The sequence below is a fragment of the Notothenia coriiceps genome, unplaced genomic scaffold (genome assembly GCF_000735185.1).
Source record: "Notothenia coriiceps isolate Sejong01 unplaced genomic scaffold, NC01 NC01_scaffold00037251, whole genome shotgun sequence".
Classification (NCBI taxonomy): domain Eukaryota; kingdom Metazoa; phylum Chordata; class Actinopteri; order Perciformes; family Nototheniidae; genus Notothenia; species Notothenia coriiceps.
Genome location: NW_011369952.1, coordinates 167,075 through 179,930, shown reverse-complemented (window position 1 = coordinate 179,930; position 12,856 = coordinate 167,075). Strand labels below are relative to the sequence as shown.

The 12,856-nt window shown below is 39.5% G+C and overlaps 1 protein-coding gene across 26 annotated transcripts in view; it reads right to left on the bottom strand.

The window, feature by feature from the left end:
* Nucleotides 1-12,856, bottom strand: part of clasp2 (cytoplasmic linker associated protein 2) — a 74,584-nt gene that overhangs the window by 35,623 nt on the left and 26,105 nt on the right. For all 26 annotated transcript variants that reach the window (XM_010796814.1, XM_010796825.1, XM_010796816.1 and 23 more), the window contains 2 exons: nucleotides 12,663-12,733; nucleotides 3,038-3,169 (listed from right to left, as the gene is read on the bottom strand). In XM_010796814.1, the coding sequence (XP_010795116.1) occupies nucleotides 3,038-3,169; nucleotides 12,663-12,733 (203 nt within the window). The remainder of the gene's footprint in view (nucleotides 1-3,037; nucleotides 3,170-12,662; nucleotides 12,734-12,856) is intronic.

Sequence of the window (12,856 nt, the reverse complement as noted above, 5' to 3'; positions counted from 1 at the left end):
TGTGTGTGTGTGAGTGATTGTGTGTGAGAATGAGACAGGACTAAGTGTGCTCTCATGGCGTTTTGTTTTTCATTTGTGCTGTTTCATGTGTCTTAGAGGTAAACAGATGTATGATATTGACCCAGCTTGACCTCGATGTTTTGAATTGTTTGGAACTTCAAAGTCCTTTGATAATTACTCTTTAGCAAACAGACATACACAGCCATACATACACTCCTTGAAGTAAATAAAAACACCTGGCTGCAAAGCCAAAGCTTCAAATATGTGTAGTTTGGCTGGCTGGTCATTTCATTCGTGTGATACGCAACAATCTGATTTTGTGCAAAAAATAATAATGCAAAAAAATCCATTTTGCTGCTAATCTTTGACATATCCAAGACTGTTATAAAAAAAAAGAGCCAGTCACCAGATATATATTTTTTGGAAAATAACTCATTTTCTCTGTTTTCATCATGAAAAAAACCAGCGGTTTCATGTTTTCAGAATGGCATTTAAAGGGTTAAAATCCTGAAATCTATTAGGGCGGAAGTTGCTTTGAAGATTGAACCCAAAAACGTCGTGAAAAAAACCTTTTAATATAATGTTTTTATCAAAGTATTTTGCAGTGGACATTTTTGTCTCGAATGACTAATTTGCGTAGTCCAATCGAATGATACCGGAGGGTTAAATAAAAAGCAATGTTAATTTTGTTCAAAATGTGTTAAGTTAATTTAATAATATATGTATTTTTGAATCAAGTATTCATCTTTATTGTCTTCATTGTTAGTTTCCACATGCCTAAAACAACCTCAAGCTGAATCTAAAAGTTGAAATAAGAGCGTTTGAGAAATTGTGCAAGGCATAATAGTCCGAATAGTCGATTAATCGTTTCATTAATCGATAGATTAATTGATTATCAAATTAGTCGTTTGTTGCAGCCCTACCTGTGACCCCCTGATCCGAACACCAACACACTAGTCTACTGCGCGACATGCCTTAAAGAGTTGCTTTTGATTTTTTTGTTAATTGGCATGTTTTTTTAAATAATATTTCTTCAGTCCTATTTTTTTTTGTCATTTGACGTTTTTTTTACCTTAATTTTGTCTCACTTTGGTTATTTTTAACCTTTCGTTGGTTACGTTGCCCTCTGCTTTCATTTTGCTTTGTAAGTCACTTTGTAATATCTGTTTTTAAGATATTACTACATTATAACTAAGTGGCAAAGTTTAAAGAGAATACATTAATAGCAGCAATAGAAGAGGTTGAAGGGAAGTTGTCAACATGGTGGAGGAGGTTCTGCATAAACAGAGTGAAAGGCAGAAGATATATATATCCCTTCCTCCTTTTCCCCGGGGTTGGCTTTCATATCAAGTTATATGAAATCTCGACACGTACATAGCCCTCAGTGAGCTGGGGACATTGGTTTGGCCAGCTGTAGGCAATATGCTCTGCTATTCTCACTGAGTAACATGGCAGCAGTCTGGGCATAACATTCGCCTACCAGCCCTTCATCATCATTTTCAATTATCTTTATTACCAGCTTTATGGAGTGGAAATATTCATGGCATGTTATCAGGGTGAGCTGTTATGGCTGCAATAAAAATCATAATTATGTTGAAGGTTTGTGCTGAAAATGTACTTTGATAAGAACAACAACTATTTAATCAAGGCAAGTGTGTAGGCTGAATAAAAGTATTTTGCTACTGCTGACTTAAAACAACCATCTTGACCTTTAAGCAAAGTCATGCCCCATTTGTCCTTCCTTTTAGATATGGTTTTAGACTTTTTATCAAGGTCTAGACTTATTATTATTTTTTCAATTGAAACATCTGTACTCTTGAGTTTTGCTGTCAAGTATTGCCACAGTGTGTGGGCGTACGGTCATCTATATGCAAATGCAGACAAAAAAGCTTCCCACTATCACAATCATGGAAGCTAATCTGAAATAACCGAGTAAAAGCCAGACGAATTCATTAACTAAAATAAAAAAGTCAGATCTTCCATTTAGAAACAATAGATTGAATATCCCAAATCTGTGAAAGGGGTCAACTCAGGTATTTTCCTTTCTGATCACATTAAACTTAACAAGATCAAAGCTTTAGAGCAGTCCTGTGTGTAAAATACCCAGCATGCCCTTGACTTAACAGCAGCTCCTTGATCAATAAGACTGTAAAGATCTAAGTGACAAACGACCACAGTCTTGTGTTTCCAACAGAGTCACGTAGAAGACAGAATGCCTGCTTGTAAAACAAACACACCCACGAGTATATGTGTGCATGTATATGTGAGATTGCTGACACAGATACATCAGCATGCAGCAGGAAATTCACTGCATGGTCGTGGGAACATAGATTTCTTCCGATAGAGAGATAGAGGAGGACGGGGGGGAAATCAATACAGGCAAATACGAAGCAAACCCAGCACTCCAGCCATGAAGAGACGGAGGAAGACTGAAGAGAGAGAAGGCTTTCTTAAGGGAAAAGGTATATACGATATAACAAACATTTATATTTCTGCAGGCCTGAGTCGACCACACGTAAGGTTCAGATTTCTAAGGACATACAAAGGGGGTGTCTTTGTACCCCTAATAGTATCTACTTTTATGTGCGCAGCAGTAATCTCTGCCAGAGAACCTTCACCCACCTCCAGGAAAAACCTATACTGAAATGTCTGAAGGGCTTTAAGATTAGCTAGGGATATTTTGTTAATCTTTCCAGTTAAATAATATTTACCTAAAGTGTTGCACTTGCCTTTACGCCAAAACGAAGAGCTAAGGATTCTGGTAAAAAATGAATGATGCTTTATGGCCTTGAGATCTTTGTCAAGTATTTATGCATTCAAAAAGCTCTGATTTATCCAATTGTGACATAGAGACATGTGACACACACTGGAAAACAAGTATTGGTGACGGATAAGTAAAGCTTGCCAGGTCGGTATTTCGCCGCTAGCCTAGAAGAGGCACAAGTCTACTGTTATGACATACGCTGTCTCATTATAGGGATGTTTCTTGCAGACAATCTTAGCTGTGTGTTAAATACTGTGTGAGTAAGTTAAATACCGAGCTTGCCACCGGTTGCGCTGGGCCTGCGCGCGGCGGAGGGCTCCGGCTTCTTGGGAACTTTTGGGACCTTGAAGGCCTGGGCTGAAGAACGATTCCCATCCACACTGTCATCATCTTCAAAACTACGATCTGGAAGGAGAGAGAAGAGAGAGGAGTGTTACCATCAGCACTGTGGGCAAGGAGAAGTCTCAGTAAACAATGGTATTGAGTAAAGTCCAGAGAGAACATGGGAAAGATTATTATGGATCGAATACGATATTGCAAATCATAAAAAAAGAAGAACAATAATTATATTTTTTCACAATCTGCATGATTGTCAATACAATCAGCAAATACAGAAACACAACTGACGATTGTCCAGTACAGAAAGGTCAATTTCCACATGATATATCTCCTATGTAATACATATGTGTGTCATTTGCTAAATACAAACATGCGCACAATTTTACAGTCTCTTGACAAACTGAATGCTAAAATAATAATAAGTAAAGATGATAAGGAAATTATCTGCCCTTTTCTTATCGTCTTTATTTTTCATTCTAGAGTTGTTTTCTAAAAAGAGAGCTTTGTCAGGACTCTCAAAATCAATACTCATTACACCAATGGTTTAAGAGAAAGAGAAAAAGCAAACACAAACACATCTACAGTAAGACCCTAAAACACAGCCAGCGATCAAGATGTCTACCCAAGCAACCAGTGACTGGCAGAACTCTCTTTGGCCCGAACACTCAATCTGCATGCTAGCAGAACTCAAGCTAGCCAGGAATCTAGCAATAGAACTTGAGGAACCCTTGCAACAACAGTGCAGTATTTTGAATGTGCATCTAGCAGTGAAACACACAAGGAAGACAATTATGTGAGCAACACACACACACACAAACACACAACAGTGGACTGTGGAGATGAAACTGTTGGCAGAGGAATGCAGTTGCGCTCCAGTCGCTCTGACAACCAGCCATTCATGAAATGCGCCATAGCCACCACCCCACACCTTGAATCATACGTCAAACTTACCTACACACACAGCCCATGTGCAAAATCAATTGACAGGCCTGCGTGTGTGTATACAACAAGCGACAGGTTCACAGTGATTGCACAGCCTATCATGTCATACTCAGTAAATGTTTGAAAAAAGACGTATATATCTTTTGCAATGAAATAGCATTTAGCACACATGCAGTCATCGACACACTCACAGTCACAGATCTTCTGGCAGATAAGTCTCCTCATGCTCCTGGGAGGGCGTGGTATCGTGGTCCCCCCTCTTCTCTAAACCGAACCCAAAGACGCATACACACACCTTACACACATTTCATAGCCGGGCTAAAGCTGCACACACACTCCTCACACCGCTGTCCGTATACTCCTCAACACATACAAGTGCCGGCATTTTCTTTCACTCTCTCTCCTTCTATCCCTCCCTTCCTCTCCCAGCATCTCTCCTCCTTCCCTCAGCAGCCTCGCAGCCAATCGGGCGAGAGGTGACATCATATTGTTGCAGCCAGTGTGGAGGCAGGACTGAGTGTGTGTGGGATGGGAGAGAAAGGGAGCGACCCAGACCCCCCCCACACACACACACACACACACACACACTGACACCCCAGGAATATTAACAGGGCTTCATGGTGTCCCTGCCAGACCAGCTAACCTAAGCTCATTACTATTGACAACACACACTCTCCGGCTTCTTACACTCTCGTTCTCTCTCTCTCTCTCTCTCACACAAAATATCAACAACCTTTTAACACAGATTTGATGATACTGCATCAACCTGAGAAACATATTTATCCATATAATCTCTCCCCCTTCCTGTTCAAAAGAACAAAAGGCTGATGGAGCAATGATCAAAGGAGGTCGAAGGGGAGGGTGGGGGAAGACCACCCCCCTCCACCTGAGGCCTTCTCCCCCCTCTCTCATACAGACACACCCACATATACTTAACACACAAAAACAGTGCAGAGATTGAGAATCTATGATCGTGGTTGTTTTGCCCATTTTCACCTTTAATTTGAGGATGATTGAACGTTGAAGAAATGGTATCCCATTCAATATAAATGTTCTACTATCTTATACATCTTTTCAGCCAATTTTTAAAATAGATATTTGGTATTGTGCCTTGCCAATCTTCAGTTCTGGCTTTTTTGCATTCATTTGCATCAATGTCAACTGAATGTATTTTTGACATTACTTCAGACGAATGACAGTGCTATAAATCCATAAAGGGCCATTATGTCGACAAAACTGTATGGATGTAAACAACCCCAAATATTCTTATAGCTTAAAGTGAACGTCAACAAAATCATTGTTTAATTTCAAATCTGATCAAATTGAATTACAAAGCAAGAATACATATATTAATAAATATGTTGTATAACATTTGAAAGATGTTTGGCCCTCAAATGTTTTTTTTCAATTGGCATTATAGCTGTAACAATGACTTTATTGACAGAAAAAAGCAAAATTGTAATTCATGGCAAAACTAATAGTAAAAGCTTTTTCATGAAATGTCCGGCTTTTTCCTATTTCACATCGTATTCTGAATATCTGTGGGTTTTGGAGTGAAAAAACGAAACATTTGAAACACAGTTTGGGATTTTAAGAACATGAAATTGAGATGTTGTGACATTGTATGTACCAAAAGATTACGGTAATAGATAATGACTTTAATGCTAACACTAATTAGCACGTAACGTTAGAATTGCAAACCTGGGTTCTAAGTAAGTGCTATGGATCAGCATCAGGGTCGAGAGGACTACAAGACCACCTTTTCATAAAAAACACACATTTTAGAAAATACAGTGATACGGTGTATGGTTATATTTAAGTAAAGGACATGAGTGTGCAGATCAGATATCTGTTGAATCAGTTGAATTGCTTTCTAACAAGAGCCACGACTCCAGTAGCAATACTCGGTCATGCTTTGAGGGTCTAAGCATTGATTAGCATCACTGTTAGCAGGATTTGCATCTCTTGCTTCTGTCTAGTCAGATCCCGAGGGAGAAAAATGTCTCTGGGTGAAGGGCGGAGAGAGAGAGCGGACTGCACACATGCTGTTGCCATGGCAACTTGTGCAGATCAGTTTCTCAAATGAATAGAGCAGCAAACAGAAACAAAGATGTTCAGAAAGCTCGCCATCACGCATACACATATCCAATTCAGTTTGAATCAACAGTTGGATTTATTGTTCATCCGCTGACTTAATGTGACTTTATTCAATTAGGATGGACTCTGGATTGACGGGGAGGAAACCGGCGGCTGCCTCCAAGGATACACCACGCTGCCAAATAATATGTAACAACATTCAAATACATGTCTACGCACATACACACAAACAAACAGACAGTGTGAAATATCAGCTCCACCATGTACCAGGCAGCGTTGCCATGGAAACTCCAATACCCTCTTCCCATTTCAGAAGAAGAGTCAAAATGAGGAGCAAAACAACTGGCTTAAATATGCAGATCTGACAGTTGCATGGGAATAATCAAAGCAGGGATCAAGACTAACTTCTACAAATCTTTCACACTTTCTCATTTGGTTGCACTAATACATAATTTAGTTACACTTATTCTTTGGTACAGCATTGTTTTATTCAATGGCACTGGCTCAGTTGGTCTCTTCTTGTCTAAAATGTCATCACCATCTCTCATTTCATTTTTATTGAATAATCAGCTATGAATTGGTTCATTTTTGACACACAGTTAGAGATAAATTGATCGTTTTAACACCGCTGTGTACGCGTGCATAGCACACTCTATGGAGCGCACTAAGGATATATAACATGCACTTGCATGATTGAATGTAACCAACACACCTTTCACACACCTTTTGCTGGAAGCCCTGAATTTGTTCAAACATGATCTGCCTAAACATGCACACACACAATAATAAGCTCTTTCCAGATCACAGTCTTGCAAAAGTCATTTAGGGATTAAATCAAAGTTCTGTAAACACAAAGAAATATTCAATTGTGACCACATGGTGGCAGCACTGACTCTGTTCTAAACAAACAAATAAGGCAACAGAAATCAAGACAGAGAGGTACACTGAGACCAACTGAAACATAAACACAAAAGAGAACCAAGGACAGAAAGAGAGTATTTTTGGCTCAACTATAACTACACAGAATACAATAGACAACAGAATACAATAGACAACTTATGAATATCTACTGACTCAATGTTAACACTTAAATTCATGAGATTAAGTTTGTATTTAAGGGAGAATGTTTATGACAAACTGTTATCCTGGACTACTACTAGTGTTACTACTAGTGCTACTACTACTACTACTACTGATAATAATAACAATAATAATAATTATTATAATAATAATACTACACAGTGCATCTGTTAGTGTAAACGTTATCATTATTGGATGCAAGCCTTGCTTCACTCCAGTAACAGAAAATAAGGAAAGTGAACACGTATTTAAGCTGTAAATCTCAACATGCGACTAAGAGTATAACCAGACATCTCTTGAGGAATTAGACTCATACACAGAGAGCCTGTGTTTGTGCTGATCTGTAGTAATCTGCAGGGGAACGGGCAATGTCACATATTCTCACTCAGAGCCATGTGACAGTGTGCAGAGTCCCATGAAAATATGACACACATAGAGAAAACGAGTAAGACTGCAGGAACTGGGACAAAAGCTGTCACAGAGCTCATGACTGCCCCAGATCCAAAGTGAACTACAAGAGGTTTGTGTGTCAACGGAAAACTACAATTTGTACAATTCGCCATGTATAATAATAATAATAATAATAATATTAATAATGCACGTTTACCATCTGTGTTCTAACAGTGATGATTAGTGGAGGAATGTTGTCTTCAGCAGAAGGTATAGAGTGGTGCAGTGACGCGTCCTAAAACCCGGAAGTAAGCTACGCATGGGTTCCCTCAACAAAAAAGCAATGGGATTTCTCCATAGGATTTTGGAAAATAGCTCGAAATAAGGTCTGTGGAAAACTAACCTGTTTTTGTTCAGCCGGATAATATCCACATGTCTACCCTACTTTTATAATTTTCAAATCATAAATCTAATCGATAGATAAATATAGAAGATAACACCACAGATGATTTCATTGCTTAATTATTATGGAACAAGACAGAAGAAATAAATGAAGCAAACATGTCTCTGTTAAATGTTTTATTGAGGTGAACAGATGTTTCAATCTCAGCCGTCCAGTTGTTTCTGGGACGGGGGTCTCTACGAGCGACAGACCGCTCCATTTCCAGCCAAGCTCAGGAATTAATAAGCTTAAATGAAAACACACACAATAACATAAAAATGCTAACATACGCACACACACAGGCACACATTACACACACCCAAAGGCACATACACGCACAGGTATAATTTGAGTTCCAAATTCCTCGTCGGGAAGATGGGATAAACCATAATATTCAGAGGAAAGCTTTGCCATGGCAACCAGCCTAGCCTGGAAACGGGGTCACGGTTTCCTTTGCCGAGCCGAAGATGCACTGGAGTAGAATGAGCATGTCTGCGAGGGAGGGTGTGTGTGTGTGTGTGTGTGTGTGTGTGTGTGTGTGTGTGTGTGTGTGTGTGTGTGTGTGTGTGTGTGTGTGTGTATATATATATATATATATATATATATGTGTCAGTCCCTGTCAAAACTGACTGAGCTATGCAAGCAATGAAAGCTGCAACTCATAGTCAGTCTGCAAAGCAGCAAATATATCCTGGCTTGTGTGTAGGTTTGTGTTTTTGTGTTCGAACAAGCACAGTTTCAGATAAGGACCAAATAACATTCAGTAAGGTGCCAGCAGCACTGACAGTGACATGTTCTAATTTCTTACACAGAAACGCCAGACACAAGCTTCATTGCTCTTCACGCAATGTAGAGAATGTACAAATGAATTATCAGTTCGATGTTAACCAGGTTTAGTTTACCAAAAGTCTGTGACGCAGCTCAATTATTTTCTCTTGATAGAAGTTTCAGTAACACCTACTGTATGCTTGTTTAATGTTATTATAAGTATTCCTATTTGTTTTTATATGTTTGACCTGAAAATGTATTAAACCAATAAATGTGTCTTGTTAATTCATTTGGAATGAGCTTAATCATCTGCGTTATATGAAAATGAACACCAACTATGTTACTATTATTAGATTGCAAATATTGAGGTTATATCATTTGATCTGTTTATATCTGGACTAGGAAGAGTTATTTTCAAAACAGACAGAAAGAAGCAAAACAAAAGTCTATCATTTACGCAAATGATGTTCTATTGCTTTTTCTGTTCTCATAATCAGGTAGATGTGTTGGTCTAATGTGGGAGGAAAACCACTCTTTAATACTGGAGTCAAGTCATGATTTGTTCATCATCAATTATCTGTCCACTGGCTTATTAAAAACGTTGGCCAGTTTAAGAAACAGTAGAGTTGCCAACACACACTTGACCCAATACTGCTGCAACAGGAAAGAGTTGAAGTGGGAGAAAAAGGGCAGACATCAAGAGTCTACTTCAGTGTTATTCTCTTTTCAGGTCACTTCAAAAAGGTCACTGACTAGCAAGAAACAACCTGATGGAGAGGTATAGGACACCACAGTTTTCACACACACCCTATTTGAGCCAGAGCATTTGGGGTTAAAGTGCTTGGAGATTAAGCTGATTTTAATTTAAAACCATATGTGGACAAGCCTTTGTCTCAGTGCCAGCATCCATATCCAGATGAGATTAAACACACACACACACACAGAGAGAGAGTTATGGATAGTAACTTCCTGTTGTCTTTGTCTATTTTGGCTCCCCTTCCTCTGTTATCTTCTTTCCTCTAATGCAGGGGTACTCAAACTTTTGTGAATTGTATACAAGGTCACTGGTCCGGCTCAATGCCAGTAAAGTCACACACACATTCAATAAAATACATACAGTATGGTGGCTTGAACTAGTGGGAGAAATGGCACTGTTTGTCTGTAGTCACTGCCTTGAACCTCCACAAAAAAGGCATGAGAAGCATTAGAAAGTCAAGGTAAACTTGCGGTTAACTAAGAAAATATAAATTAATTTACATCAGAACGTTTTTATTTTGTATAATTTTTATAAATGGGACACAGGGTTCGGTCCGGATTGATTTGCAGTTCGGCCCGCAGTTTGAGAAGCCCTGCTCTAATGTATTCAATCCAATCCCTCTCCCTCTCTCTGTCATGATGAATCAGGGAGAGGCAGTGATAGGCACAGCGCTGTGACTCGCCTACTGCGAGAGATCTCCGTCTGCGTCCTCCCTCAATCCCCCCGCCTCCCATCCTCTCTCCTGTTCTCTCAGCAACAGCTGCCGAAAACCCTCCACAGCAAATACAAAGGGCTGGCCTAAATTAGATGTGGGGCAAGGGCAAGGAGGAGCAGGTGTCTGTGTGCAGATGTGTGTTTTAGTGTAAGGTGCATGTTTGCATCCTGTATTAGTTCTTAGTAGCTAATGTACTAATGTGTCCCCCTTTTCTTTTTAGATTTTCTCACCAAAAAAAGTTCACTGAGCCTTTGGCTGATCTGTGTGACTTGTTGAGTGTCAAACATGAGTTCAGAAGTTCAAATTAGCTGAGAGTCAATTTCATTTTTATAGGAAATCATGTGTCATGAAACTAATCTGCAGATTGATCCTTACGAATAATAATTGGACTTAAATAGACAGGGATGAGAATGCAATGACAATTTAAATGTGTGTCACTAAACAAAAAGCAGCATGATCAAACGAAACAAGGAGAAGTACACTTGAGGTGTCAGCCAAGGGCAGCCAAAGTTCTCCTGCTGAGCATCTGTTGACACTTTCACCTCACGCTTACTCAGGGAGTAGAAAATGTGGTCAACACATAACGTCAGACAGGGAGAGTTTTCAAAAGGAGCTACCTAAAGAGGCACCAACCATGGATTAGCAGTCCAATTAAGGTATGGTTGTAAAGGGGTTTGAGAACTGCTTTTTTAGGCTGTTTCAGGCAAACAGGGAGGGTGAAAGCTGTCTGTGTCTAAGGTATGAAGAATGAGTGTGTGTCAATAAAGAGGCCCTATTACATGTTGCAATTTTTACAAATGTTACTATTGTCCGTCTGCCACCATTGTAAAAAAAAAAAAAGGCCAACAATATTTCCAAAATATTCTATCTGGATAATCACAAGCAGTGCTTTCATGCCCAGTCAAGCATATGACAGAAAACAACAACACAAGAGATTAAAATAAATCATTTGATCATAACAAATTCATAACCATGAGCGAATATCAAAACTTGCTCTAAAGCTTAGGGGGGTGGGAGATAAAAGTAGCTCTCCCTCCATGTCTCTGCTGACACCAGAGACAGCATCGTGGCAATGACACCAACTACCCGCCCCGAGCCACGTCTCTCCTCGGTTCTTCTCTTTCAAAGTAAACAAACTGCAACACCGACCGCTGCTGTCCCATTGAGACTGACAGAGACTGTGACAGGCCGCCTGGAGGTAGCAAGGCCAATGTCAGGATCCTCGACAACAACAACAACAGACATAACTGACCTCACAGTGGAGACGTTTCAATAACTTTTTTCCCCATTAATGGTACAGCAATATATCCTTACAATAAGTTTACAATAAGCTATTATGCTTCTTTATCATTTCTCTTGAGGTTTCATCAACTGTAAGTTTGGATCCCATAGAGATTGACAAGTTTTGGTTGATGCTCAAAGCGTTAATGAGCTGACAGAATATATGATAATATGATATTGAATCAGCGTATAAACTAATATGCCAATATCTGTCCCTGCATTTCAGGTTTTATTGAAACCATTTCTGATACTGTTATCGGTAACGTAACAACTCTACCTCAAACAATCCAAATTTTTCTAGTACCAATTGCTTCTGCTCATACCAAATACCTCTCAGATTCTATTGCTGTTTTTAATTTGTACTAATCTCAAACCTATTGCTTTTGGAATTACTTTCATAGGCAAACTTCGGGGGCCAGGAGTTGCTGTAGCACTGACAACTGATTCTGCATATCAGACTGTTAGATCCCATAACACAATGTATTTGTTGGTGGAAACAGCACAATAACGATAGCAGCTGTTCTTTCAAACTATCAAAGAGACTTCATTGTTATTCAGTGAATAATTGAAAAATCTAATTGTTTAAGAGCTATTGTACCAACTGTTTTACTCTGAGGGTAAAAATACAAAGTGAAACATTTCTGTAGGGTGTGTCGTCAATACCACCATAACCTTCTGTGTTTTAACAACAATGGTTGAGCCTGAGGATCCCAGAGACACACACAACATACACTCAGCTTCAGCCTTCAGCTCAGGTCTGACCGGCAACAAACACACACAAATGCACCCAGACACACATTAAACCATTAATCCTGTTAGGTCCTCTTACAGGGGCTCATGGCAACAAACATTACCACAACACACACACACACACACACGCACATACACACACACACACACACACACACACACACACACACACACACACACACACACACACACACACACACACACACACACACACACACACACACACACACACACACACACACACACACACACACACACACCGTGACAACAGGGCTAAACTATGTGGCTCTCAGAGGGCAACACAACTGTGGCAAAATAAAAGAGAGAAGGCACTCACCGTGACTCGGGCTGAGAGCCATGTTGCCTGAACTCAAGGCTTCATCAAAACGAGAGAATAACGTCTGTAACCTAGAGAGAGAGAGAGAATAACTGTTAGAGCAAAAGATACCAACATAGCTTATCAAAAACTATAATTGCAGAATTGTAATAGGGCTGGGTAGTATGGCTAAAAGCTTCTATACCGATATAGGT